The sequence below is a fragment of the Mastomys coucha genome, unplaced genomic scaffold (genome assembly GCF_008632895.1).
Source record: "Mastomys coucha isolate ucsf_1 unplaced genomic scaffold, UCSF_Mcou_1 pScaffold5, whole genome shotgun sequence".
In the NCBI taxonomy this organism is placed as follows: Eukaryota; Metazoa; Chordata; class Mammalia; order Rodentia; family Muridae; genus Mastomys; species Mastomys coucha.
In genome coordinates, this window is record NW_022196911.1 from 4505948 (window position 1) to 4519105 (window position 13158).

The 13158-nt window shown below is 44.0% G+C and overlaps 1 protein-coding gene across 2 annotated transcripts in view; it reads left to right on the forward strand.

Annotated features, from left to right (window-relative positions):
* Tiam2 (TIAM Rac1 associated GEF 2) overlaps positions 1–13158 on the forward strand; it is a 122725-nt gene that overhangs the window by 70135 nt on the left and 39432 nt on the right. For both annotated transcript variants that reach the window (XM_031353062.1, XM_031353061.1), the window contains one exon: positions 10604–10707. In XM_031353062.1, the coding sequence (XP_031208922.1) occupies positions 10604–10707 (104 nt within the window). The remainder of the gene's footprint in view (positions 1–10603; positions 10708–13158) is intronic.

A 13158-nucleotide genomic window follows, 5' to 3' on the forward strand; every position in this document is an offset into this window, starting at 1 on the left:
AAAAAAAAAAAAAAAAAAAAAAAAAAGCAAAGCATTAGTATTTTGGTTTTGCTACCAATCCCATCACCTCTTTAAATAGAGCCAGGTCCCGGCTGCTGGGAGAGGTGTGGGTTAAGACTGCTAATAGCAGGCTGTCTCCATGCAAAGTTCACACGGGGGTGGGGGTGGGGGACCCCGGGGCTCTAATTATCCTCCGCTCAGTCTGGTGGAACAGAGACGTGTTATTATCTTACTCTGGGTAAATCAAGGCATAGGCCCACGGTGCCATCGGTAACTTGAACAAGGTCACAGCCAGTCTTAGAGGATACCATGGAGCTGTTCTCCATTGGGGTGGGAAGTGCTTGCGTTTTTCACAACTTTTATAGTAGATATGACCTAAAGCTCAGTTGACTTAATTTGTCCTGTGGTGCAGCAGGTTCAGAGGGCAGGACGAGACTGATGTCAGCTCTTGTCATAGCCCCATTTTATCTGGGGCTAAGGGTGACAGTTAGGAACCGCCTGCCTGGTGGTGTTTGGGGGAATTTCTCCTCTTGGCTGTGAGTTGTTGGAGATCCTATTGTTCACAGAGATGGTTTCCACATATTCTTTTTTGGGCTGTTTTGAGGGTTCATAGTGATCCTCACTAACCCTGTAATGATGCAGCCACATTTTCTGTGACTTGTTTTTAGAATTCCCTTACAGTAGAGTCATATTGCTGGTCCAAATTGGTTTCCTGTAATGATCTGCATGGGTTTGTAGCCTTTCTCTGAAAAGGCGTCATGTAGTTTACTTTTAAAGCAGCGTATGCTTCCGTGATTTTTCAGATCTTAGTGAAATTGTGTGGCTGCGTCTGCTATCTATTTATTTCCACATTTGTGTCACCTCAGAAAAGAAGCTCTGAGACCCCTAGACATCAGCTCAGCCTTTGTTTTCTTAACTCCCTTCCAGGAAGTCATGTTGTGTAAATGGAGTCACTCAGTGTGTAGCCTGTTATGCCCCATCTCTTCAGTAGCCTGTCATATTTGCTCTCTTCTCCCTATATGTAACGTTAGTGTTTTCTAGGTTAACTTTTATTTGAGCATCAATCAGCCTTTCACTACACTTCATAGCAGAATAATGTTCCATTTTTACCCTGTTTTATGCAACAAAATAGTAGCTCCTGCTGGAATGGGCATTCGTTGTCTCCTCCCCACAACCCTCCCCCCCTCCCCCATGGACAGCTCTGTCTTCTACATCTTCTACATCTTCTACATCTTTTTTTGCTAGGCTTCTTTCCCAGGATCTTTCAATAAAACTCCAAATCACTAATTTCAAAAGCCTTGAACTTAAAATCCATTTTATTGAGATTCTTTAGGGCTGGGACTATGACTCAGTCATCTACCGTACACAAGACACTTCCATATAAAGTAGGAATGCCTCACACCTGAAATCACGGCTGCTCTGGGCTGTATGCTCTGGCTGGGAGACGGGGAGGATGGGAAAGAGGGAAGGGAGAGTCAATCTCTGAGTGGCTGGAATACATGCTGTCTGTCACATGCCCCTGATGTCATTGTCACTTGGCTCTTTTTTCAGAGGATATCATGGTCTGGTGGGGGGTTAAGTATACTTTGGGAATATTTCCTTCATTTCCTACTCCCCTTTTCTTTGGGCTTGGGCTAATTAACCACAATTCCCAAGTCGCAGTCATAGCCCTCCTGGAGGACAAGGATGGCGGGTGAGGGGAAGTAGCTTCCTCCTCAGCTATCGAACCTCCTCTGTTGCCCTTCTAAGGATGCCTGGATGTTGTCCTGGGCATGGTGGTAGCCAGCCGCCATTGCTACCCTGAAAACATTAGTCTCACTTCTCCTCTATGACTCTGAGGAGATTTTGTCACTAGACAGTTAGCTCAGACAGTGGCAGCCTGCTATTAAGGAGCATTTATTACCTGCATTTTTTTCTTCTGTGCATCACCAGCGCTTGCTGCATTGACAGTAGTATCACCCACTGGATTGTGACCTTGGGTTCAGTAGACTTGGGAGCTTTATGAAGTCTACATTTTTCTGGCAGGGTATGTATGTAGTGATAGAATACATTTTTCTGCAAGCTTTACGATGACATTCAAATGGCTGCTTTGAGTATCTTAGACACAGAATAATAATGAGTTTTAACCTGGAAGTTCTGGGAGATGGCTTAGTTGGTAAAGTGCTTACTGTGTAAGTATGACAAGTTCTTATCTCTAGGACCCATGTTAAACAAAAACAAACAACTAGCCATAGTGCTATATGCTTGTAATTCCTGTGATGGGGTGGCAGAGACAGGCTAATTCCTGTGGTTAACTGGTCAACCAGCCTGGCTTACTTGGAAAATTCCAGGCTAGTGAGAGATTCCTTCTTCAAAAACAAACTAGATATTATCCTGAAGAATGATGCCTCAAGTTTAACTTCAGGCTGGTATACTTGTGTGTACCTTCTCCTACATGAGCATCTATGTACACACACACACACACACACACACACACACACACACACAGAGAGAGAGAGAGAGAGAGAGAGAGAGAGTGTCTCAAGTTGTAGCCAGACTAGTAGATTAATTTTTTTGTTTGTTTTGTTTTGTTTTTCGAGATAGAGTTTCTCTGTGTAGCCCTGGCTGTCCTGGAACTCACTCTGTAGACCAGGCTAGCCTTGAACTAAGAAATCTGCCTGCCTCTGCCTCCCAAATGCTGGGATTGGGATTAAAGGCATGTGCTACCACTGCCCAGCGTCGATTGATTTTTTTTTATGTAGTGATAATGTGTGATATTAAATGGTGATCTTTTGCTTGGGTAACCATGACCCCTAACCTTGAAAGGAGTCAGTCGTATTATTTTTCTCAGTCTCTGAAGTGTATATTTATGATTTTGTTTAAGTGTTTTACTTTCATTCTGTTTCTCGGACAGTTAGTGAGTAACATTTGCCTTGATGACAGAGCATAGCACACTGTCCTGAGTAAAAGGTGCCACAGACCATTGCCCTTTAAAGTGAAAACATGAACAGAACTCAGGGAAACTGCAATTAGCTAAGGATAACCACTGTTGTACAAAACGCACAGATTTCAAGTTCAAATGGAGGAGTTTCACAGGGCTCTTTGCAAGTGGACTTCATGTTTGGTGTGTTCCTTTTGGTGTGCTGCCATTTCATATGTGAGGTTAATGGGGAGCTCTATGATAATGCGTGTGACTTGGAGAACTGTGGGGAGAGAGATCTTCATACGTACAAAGCATTGTTGTTCAGCTGGCAGCTTTGATTTACTCAATATATTGATCTTCTCTTTAAACTGCATTTGCCGTTAAGGAAGAAAAAAGCAAAAGATACACAGGATGAAGGAAGTGAATGGGATAAGAATCCACAGGTTCTTCTTCTTTGTGTCTTTCTGAGCTCTTCATCTATTGAACGGTGCAGTGAACATGCTGAGAAACCAGAAACCAGTACAGATTAAGACATAGTCCACACAAACTGTCAACTGAATATCAGTGGATAGGAAGAAGGATGCACTAAAACATCAAGGGGGCCTGGAGAGGTGGCCCAGCAGTTAAGAGCCCTTATGTTCTTCCACTGCTCACAAAGGGACATTTTGAAGACTCGTGGCTGCGTTTTTAACTATATGTTGTCTAGGGACATGGCTGATGAGTCTCTTGCAGTACTCTAATTAATCTCACATGTTGCAGGTGGTTTTCATTGTATTAGTTAGTTTTTTTGTTCCTATGGCAAAATACTGTATCTCCCAGCCTCTCTGTTCCCCTAAACTATGACTGGGACTTAATATTTCATCAACAAAAGCCTAAGCCAATAGTTTTGCCTTGTTCCCAACTAGCTCCTAACTTAATTACCCATTTATTCTATTCTGAGGCCGGCCACGTGATTGGCTACCTCTCCTCGGTTTCATGCAACCATCTCCTTCAACATTCCAGGGCAAATCCCTCACACCTGACTCTATCCCAGAAATCCTCTCTATACCAGAGCTTCTACCTCCCTGTTTCCTGTCCATGCTCACTGGCCAACAGCCTTTCATTGACAGGTGATGCTTCCACACATTGCACAAAAGATTCCCTCTACCAAATACCAGGGAAAGCAGCTGAGGGAAGGAGTTATTTTGGCATATAGTTAGAAGTGGTCTAGTTGACCACAGCCATGAAGGCATGGTGGATGGAGTGTGAGGCAGCTCATCCTGTTACATCCACAGTTGGGCAGCAGAGAGAATGAATGCTGGTGCTCATTCACCACCACCACCCCTTTTTATACAATCTAGAGTCTCAGCCAATGGAGTGGTGCCAGCCACATTTACAGCCACCTCGATTAACCTAATCTAGAAAGTTTTTAGGAACATCCCCAGAGACTTGTCTCCTAAACAAATCTAGTTGACAATATTAGATCAAAAAATAGATCAAGTTGACAATATCAATCATTACATAAGTGGAGGAGAAAGCACAAATGAACTGAGCCAAAATTAGCACCATAAATAAGTAAATGCCAACAAACTCTTTGAGGCTGCTGGGATCTTGGCCTTTCTATTCAAAGCTGCAGAATCCTTTTCTTTTTCTTTATGGCCTCATTAGGGCAGACTATTGCCCTTTATGAATTGTGTCAGTACTACTATGTTTTTTGTTTCGGCATAGTGGAAATACATTATCAAAAGAAGGCCTTTGGGTATGACAGTATTGCAATTAGTATACTACAATATGCTTTGGAATGGTGGAGAGGGAAATTGTTTACTGGTATTATGAGTCTTCAGGACTAAACGAACGTTTCCATTCTTACTCCCTGCCCTCCGGATTTGGGTGACTCTCATCCCCACAGTGAGGCAGGTCTTGTCCAGTACTGTGACTACTGTCTTAGTCCATATGTGCTGCTCCAGTTCCAGAGTCTGGGTTATTTCTTAGCAGAAATGCATTGACTTATAGTTCTGGAAACTGAAGTCCAAGGTCAGGGCATTAGGTTTAGCCATTGATTCTATGGTGGCTTTGACTTCTGCATTCTCCTGTGGCAGAAGGCAGAGAGGAGTGCACATACCTTGGAGGGTCATGATCTAGTGCATTAATGCCACATCCCAAGGACCTCATTCAGATCCCATCTCCCGGCACTTCCAGTAACAGTGGACTTTGAACACATGGATTCTGTGTTGTACATTCACATTGCTGTGACTTCATTCATTAATTTCTCAAAACTCTTAGCCAGTAGATATCCTACAACTTGCACTTCTTATTTGGAGAATAGCAATTGATGTCCTCTAGAGGTCATCCATCAAGTTTCATTTACACTTGCTGCATCTGAGGATCCAGGGACCATTCTCAGATTTGTGGATGGCGTGGATCACAGTTCATTCTCACTTGAGACAGTTCTCTTGTCCTACACAGGCTCCATCCAGGCTCCTTCAAGGTCAGAACTAACATTCCTATCTGTCCTTGTAGCCCTGAGCAGCCTGGAGCCTCCTTAAACTGCTTGCTGCCACTTGAGAGGTGTTCAAAGAATGGAAAGAATGGAAACTCTACACCTTTGCTCCCTGGGATTATGGGATGGCACCAGCTAGGGTACAAGCTCCCTTCCAGTGTTTCCCATTCCACTGTTTCAGAGACTTCCTCCTTGATGCACACACACATCAGAGTGTGCATGAGACATTGCTTCTTACAGGACAGGAAGTAGACAGAGAAAGCTACTTTCTTGCATCTTAACTGCCGCTGTCTTGCATATTAAATGTGCTAGATCAGATTCGGGAGTGATGTCATTGTAAACTTTGGACTAAAGTTACAAAGTATGTGAATGGGGCCGATCTTAACTTCAGCATCTCCCGGAGCTTCTATTTTTAAGTTGGTACCCAAGATGCTATTTTAACACAAGTCTTGCCCTTTAATTGTGAAGGACTCCAGGCTTCCAGTGGCACTAATGGGGCATGTGCTGACGCATCGTTCAGGAAGACACTGTGAATTACTAGGTGTCTCATACCTAAAGCCTTGTGTTTTCCTTGTTTGTCCATCAAGTACTAGGGGGCATGTGGCATAGCGGAGAGGCGGTGTTTTTCCATGACAGACTGCATGGCATGTCATCCACCTCTAGAAAATGCTACTGATGAAGGAGACAGGTAGTTGAGTCTGGTGTCAGCATAGCTGCTCCTGATAATGAACCTGGTGCCTGGTGAACGCTCAGTGCCTGACACCCCTCTGAATGACGGACTCTCTAAATGGAATGTGAAGGAGTAGGCTATCACATAGCTCTTTGGATCTGATTCCTCAGCTGCCAGCTAGATGCTTTTGGTGGCCTACATTAAATAGTAGGTTTTTCAGTTTGAGAGATCTCATGCCAAACTTGATTTCCACAAGGCACACCATGACAAGGGCAAATATTTGACACAAGCAAAAGTAGCTTTGTTGATAGGGTTATGATTTGGCCGCTTTCCATTATTGCCATTATGGGTCCTGTACTGGGTGGGTAGAAGCGTGTGCTTAGTGAGATTCTACATAAGCAGTGAAGAACCCCTCATATATGTCTGTTCTTGCTTAGGATGTGGGCAGCATGTGGGTGGGACTGTGGGCAGACATTTAGTATTCAGCAACCTTCAGCGGTTATGTACATGAGCGTTCAGATTTGACTGGCCTAGACTCTTCTTATTGCTGGGTTTCTATTCTTTAAGAATGTACTTTCCCTCTATTTCTCTTCTAGAAACAACACATGGGGCTTGCTCAATGCAGAGTGCATTGGTTACTACTCTGTTTGTTAGTGTGATGAGACTCCTTACCAAAGGAACCCAGGGAAGTTTTGAAGCTGCTCTCCATCTTGGTGGGAGCAAGCAGCTGGGGAGGGCTTGAGGCATCTACTTAATTGCTTCTGCAGACAGGAAGCAGAGAGAGCTAAATGATGGCTCTCAGCATGCTTTTTCTTATTCTGTCCATCCTGTTGAATGGTGTGCCACCAATGGTGGGTCTTCCTACTTCAGTTAACTTAATCTAGAAACTTACCTGAGACATGCCCACAGGTTTATTTCCTAGGTGTCTGTCGAACTGATTACCAATACTTGCTGTTAGCAGCCATTGACCCTGTCCAGCTTGGCTTTCCAAGGGTCTTGTCAATCTCCAGGACAATGCTAACTCATGATTGACATCCCCAGGGATTCTGTGTGCTCAGATATACTGTGTCTTGGGACATTTGGATGGTAGGATAGCTCTTAGCTTTCCTACCTTGAGGGATCTCAGTGATGTCTAGAACACCCCTCTCTGGGTCCCAGAGTATGATGTGATGCCTCCCCAGGAGAGGGAGGCCCCTCACAGAGGAGCCCCACAAGTATCTTTAGGCTCCCTGCAGTTAAGGAGGTAAAGGCAGGTGGAGGGACTGTTTGAAGTGGACAGGGTTCTGACAGGAAATATAGCCATGTTCTGTCACTGGGTACAAACCACACCTTTCTCTTCTTCTTTACCTGAGACGTGGTCTCAGGAAGTGAATAAGCATATGAGACCCACAGGGGCTGGGAGAGTTTCCCATAAGTTCCAAAGTTTTGTGAATATATTGGATGAATGACTCAGAATTAGCTCGGCACCCACTCCCACACCTCCCAGGCTATTTTCTCCTGCATCCATCTGGCCCCTCAGGCTCCAGTGCTCCTCTGCCCTTGTGTCTCTGAGCTCTTCATGGGACTGGAGCCTCGGTCTCATTTCTGTCTCCAGCATACAGCACCCTCCAGGTGCAAGAGGGCTGCTATAGAAATCTCCACTGTGGATGAAAACAATCATGACCTATGTGTCATCTTTCCTGGGCTCGATGTAAGTCTGGAAACAAGGGAACTTGCTGTTTACAAGGTGAAGGCAACAGAATGCTAATCTAATTCTGTTACCTAGGCAATGTACTTGCACAATGTGGGACTTTGTGATGTTACTGTTTCTCTGACTTACATGTCTTTTCTTAAGGGTCTTTTTTTTTCCTCCTACACCCTTTGCATTGTGTTTTTGGGGTCCTATATTTCCTTTTTTTTTCTATTAGTTAATTTTATTTATTCACTTTATATCCCAATCACTGTCCCTCGCTCCCCCATTTTTTTAGTTTTTGTTTTGGAGACAAGAGTTCCATGACCTTGTTCTGTTCAAGGATGACCTTGAACTTCTGATCCCCCTGTGTTTCTGATCCCCTCTCTGTAATGCTGGGATTACAGGCATGTAGTGTACCTCCCTCCACGTCTGGCTTATGCGGTGCTGAGGATTGAACTCACATCCCTCTGCCTTCCTTGGTCCTTCTGAGAGAAGCTTTATATTTTTTTTTTCCGGGGTAGGTGCCATGCATCATGACTCTCCTAGGTATATTCCAGTGATATCCAGGTCTACACCCATCGGGACCTTTTTAGTCTGGCCATTGACGACCTCCTGCTAGAAGATCCAGTTATCTCTTGGCTATGCTGAAACCAAGGTTGAAACTTGCATGCCATTAATTAAGCCACCTAAGACATCAGAGCCAGCATCTCTGTGGATGCCTTTGCTCTCTGCATCTTCTTACATTTAGTATAAGGATGGGTTGTATGGGGTCTGCATCTCTCTGCCCATTTTTAAATTTTTTTTTTTTTAATTTTGCTGTTACTATATTTTGTAAACATCTGGACCCTTCTACTTCATTTATGCTCTGACTTGCTTTTCTGTCTAGGCGTTGCCATTTCTACCCATCAGACCCTACACTCTGCTTTCTGTGTTAGGCATACAACAGGTTCCCTGATTGATTTCAACTCTTTGCACCATTTGGCTTTTCTTAGTTGCTTCCCACTCATGGAATCCCTTGTGCTGTGTGCCCTGTATTATTGCCTATATACTTAAGACAAATAAGCATCCCAAAGGTTTACAGCCTTATGTCAAGTATCTCCTTTTTATGAAGCCCTTTACTGTCCAGGGAGATTGAGTTTTCCTCATGAGTCCCACTCAGCCCTGCATGTTGTTTTTAAGCTCCTACCTTTACCTGTGTCACTTACCACTCACTTTCCAATTAGAGGAAGAAACTATAGACCCTGAGACTATCTATCTTACATATCTCCCATTTTTAGCACTTCTTATAGTTCCTTCAGAAATAGCTAGTGCATAGAAAGCAAATATTGGATAGATGGATGGATGGATGGATAGATAGATGGGTAGATGGGAAGATGGAGGGATGGATAGATGGGTGGGTGGGTGGGTGAGTGGATGGGGGAGTAGGTAAGTGAGTGGGTGGGTGAATGGCTGAATGAATAGATGGGTGGGTAGATGGATGGACAGATGGATAGATGAGTCAACAGATAGATGGGTGGGTAGATGGATGGGTGGGTAGGTGGATGGATAGATGGCTGGGTCAGTGAGTGGATGGATGGATGGATGGGTGGAGTGATACATGCTGTGTTCACTGAATAGGGAAAATTTCCATTTGTTAATGACATAGTTGGTCTCCCTTTTATAAAGGTGAGCATGCATCAGAGTAAAGAGGCCATAGTGGAGGAACTGAGGTTGAGCCATTTGTTTTAGTGTCTCATTCATCATGTAGTGGACCTATTAGTGAGGGGTTGCTTCATGTTTTGATAGGGGCAATGCCTTCCTTACTATCTGAAACTTCCCTAGGGAATGTTTCTGCCTTTGTGATGGGCCCCACCTCTCACCTGGGCTTATTCAATTTTATAGTTACAATTTGTCTGGAATGTGACTTGGAATCCTTGTAGGGTGGTATTTGGTGTTGGAAGAGGCAAAGAGAAAGTAGAATTTCAGATTTCTGTAGACCATCAAGATGTGTTCTGGAGACCCCTTTACTCCATCTTCAATGTGATGCAAGTACTTCATACCTCATCAGTCAACTCTTAGGGTACCCAGCTCTTCCTGTAGCTTTTTGTCCTGATCATGCCTAACAGTTTGCTTGCCACCGAGTTTATTTTTGAGCTCAGCCTATTCAGATGGACTAGCTACTTGTTGTAGCTGTCTGGGATCTGTAACCATCTGGTTTCTCCTAGATGAGTGGGGCAGAGCTGGAAGAGAAACCTGTGTTGTTTTTTTTTTGTGTAGAGTCTGGTCTTTTCATTTCTCTTGATTTGTTAACTTGAACTTGAGTGGAGAGAGCTGTTGAAGCTGGAGTGTATTTACAAGTGTAACCTTCAGGACTCGCCACCAATTCAAAGAGGTTGTTGACAAGGGTTTGCTATCAGGGTGAAGCTGTGGTTGATGCCGGAAATGGACTCTCACTTGTTAAGTGAGCAAGTCGTGGCTCATCAGTGTCTGGGATGATTATGTCACTGGCTTTCCAAGATATCCCCAGCAATTTTGTCCTGATCCAAAAATAGGGATCTGCCAACAAAGGTTCATTGCTGTTAGAGTCTTAGTCCAAATGCATTATTTGAAATTAAAGCCTAGTGAAACCGTTTACACCATGATGGGAAATGTAACAAGGTTGGAAAAACCATTATTATGTTGGTCTCCTTCATCAGAAGTGTCCGGAAATGAGGCTGTTACCGTCCTCAAAGGCCCAGATCTGGGTCTGCAGGCACCAGCTGTGTGCTTGTCAGAATGCTGCTGTCCTTAAAGACCGCCACTCATGGTTGTTGACTGCGTCCTTTTCTTCTCTATCTCTCATTGCTACTCACTGAGGATGACCACACCCGTGCATCTTTTGTCATTTTTTTTTTCCTGCAGATTTCAGCAATGTCCCTGACATCACAACCGGCCTGAAGAGGAGCCAGACAGAAGGCACCCTGGATCAGGTGCCCCGCAGGGAGAAGATCGAGCAGACATTCCCGGTAAGGTGTCAGCCCAGATCACAAGCCAACAGCCAGGCACTGGTATCTGAGATTGGGGATATAAAAGTAAAAAGATGGACTTTTCTATTCTTGGGTCCACTAGCTGATGCAACCCCCTTTTTCCTTTTGAAAATTAAAACTCCCTATATGAGGATATGCATGTGGTTTTTGACTTGTAGTTGTTTTGGTGTGTTTTTATATGATTTTGGGATGGGGTAGTTTGTTTGTTTTTGTTTTTATTTGTTTTGTTTTTGAGACAATCTCCCTCTCTAATTCAAGCTGGTCTGGAATTCACTGTGTAGTCTAGGCAGGCCTTGAACTCATTATGACCCTCTTACCTCCATCTCTGGGATTCCAGGTGTGACTCACCATACCTATTTGCTTCTCCTAGTGTGTGTGTGTGTGTGTTTTTGCACATGTGTGCGTGTGCTCATAATGTATACCCATGTATGAGCATCAGCCTGTGCATGTTTCTGCAGAAGCCAGAACTTGATGCTCATGTTTTCTTCTAACCCTCTCTCCCTTGGTTTTCGAGACATGGACTCACTGAACCATTTGCAGTCGGGATAGTGTGGCTGGCTAGTACACCCCAGAGACTCTCCTATTTTCTCTGGGGCTGAGCCATCCTTCCAGCCCTACTTATTCATTTGAAGTGAAAAGTGATGGGGACCATTTACTTTCAGCCTGACTTCTGGCATGCCATTGAAGAGCAAGGGAGACTGTGCCAGGTTTACGTAAGGAAGTCTGTTTAGAAATCCCAAGATGCAAATCCTAAGCTTGGGTATGAGGAAAGTCATGTTTGGTTACTAGTCTCGACTTTTTTTTTTCTTAACCAAAAGTAAATTATTAGTTCTTGCAATGTTGTCATTTGACTGTAGTAAAATATGTGTAACAAGGGCCTGGAGAGATGGCCAAGCAGTTAAGAGCATTGACTGTTCTTCTAGAGGACCTGGGTTCAGTTCCTATCACCTACAGGTCAGTTACTGTCTCTACTTCCAGTCCCAGGGGCTCCACACCCTCTCTTCACCATCTGCAGGTCCATACATATACATGCAAGCAAAATACCTGTAAACATAAAACATGAGTATATACCTACATGTATATATATATCATACAGTTTGCTTCTTTAACCATTTTCAAATGTGCACTTTAGTGGTATGACATGTACTCACGATGACCTGCCTTTTGCCCACGGAACTTTCTTGACTATTCCTGTTGAACCTTCACTTTCCATCTCCTCCCTCGGTGCCCTCATCTATACTTTCCTCTCGGCTGCCAATTCTATGCACTGCCTAGAAAAGCAACATTGTATAAAACATCAGTCAGCATGGTGAGGCATGCCTTTCATCTTAGCATTTGAGAGGTGAACACAGGAGCATCAGAAGTGTAAGGTTGTCCTCAGCTGTAAAGTGACTTAGAGGCCAGCCTGGGCTACATGACAACCTTTCTTAAACTCTCTCTCTCTCTCTCTCTCTCTCTCTCTCTCTCTCTCTCTCTCTCTCTCACACACACACACACACACACACACACACACACACCAGACAACAACAAAACTCATCTCACCCTTTTGATCTTGACTTATTTCACTTAGCAAGATACCCTCTCTCCCTCTCTGTTCATCTGTGTGATACAATGTGTCAGTTGTGTGTTCCTTTTAAAGGCCAAATCATGTCCCATTGCAAGTATGCACTACATTCTGTTTAGCTTTACATCTCTCCATTGACACATTGGTCTCTTGTGAGTGATACTGCAATGGCCAATTGGCATATGTGCCTCTGCTCAGATCTTTACCTTCAGGTTTTGGGGTATGTCCCTGGAGTGGAGTTGCTGAAGCATAACTCTCCCACATTTGCCTTTTTGAGGGAAGGTACTAAAAACATCCACAGCGCTGCTCCTTCTACCTGCTCAGCAGCCATGTACCACGGCTACACCTCACCCACATCCTCAGCAGCATCGTCTGCCTTTCTTTCCATCCCTCTGTTTTTAAACTGTCCATGGTCACACCTTACCCTTCCAGAGCTGTCTAGAGTTTGAGATTACAATCCCAGTGTATGGTCTTTGTTTCTTACTTGAATACATAGAAGAGACAAAGGTAGAGGTGATTCTTGTAGAACCACATGGGTTTAGATAACACTGAGGGCCTGGGCCCTTGGTGAGCAGCGTGTAGCATACCCTTCAGGCTCGACGACTTGCACTGAAGTGGGGTCCATTTGATGAGAGCTCAGCCTCTCCTTTTTCTTTCCTTCTCTGCCCTGCTCCCTGCTCTCTCCTGCAGTTTCTCTCCACTTCCGCCATTCCTCCGTGGCCCGGGATGTCTGGTTTTATGCCAGGACAAAGATTTTCTTTTTCGATTAGGATATGTTGGTAATATTAATTTTCAAATTAATATATTAAGAAAAAGTAATTGTCACTTTTTGGTTTTTTTTTTGTTTTTTGGTTTTTTTTTTTTTT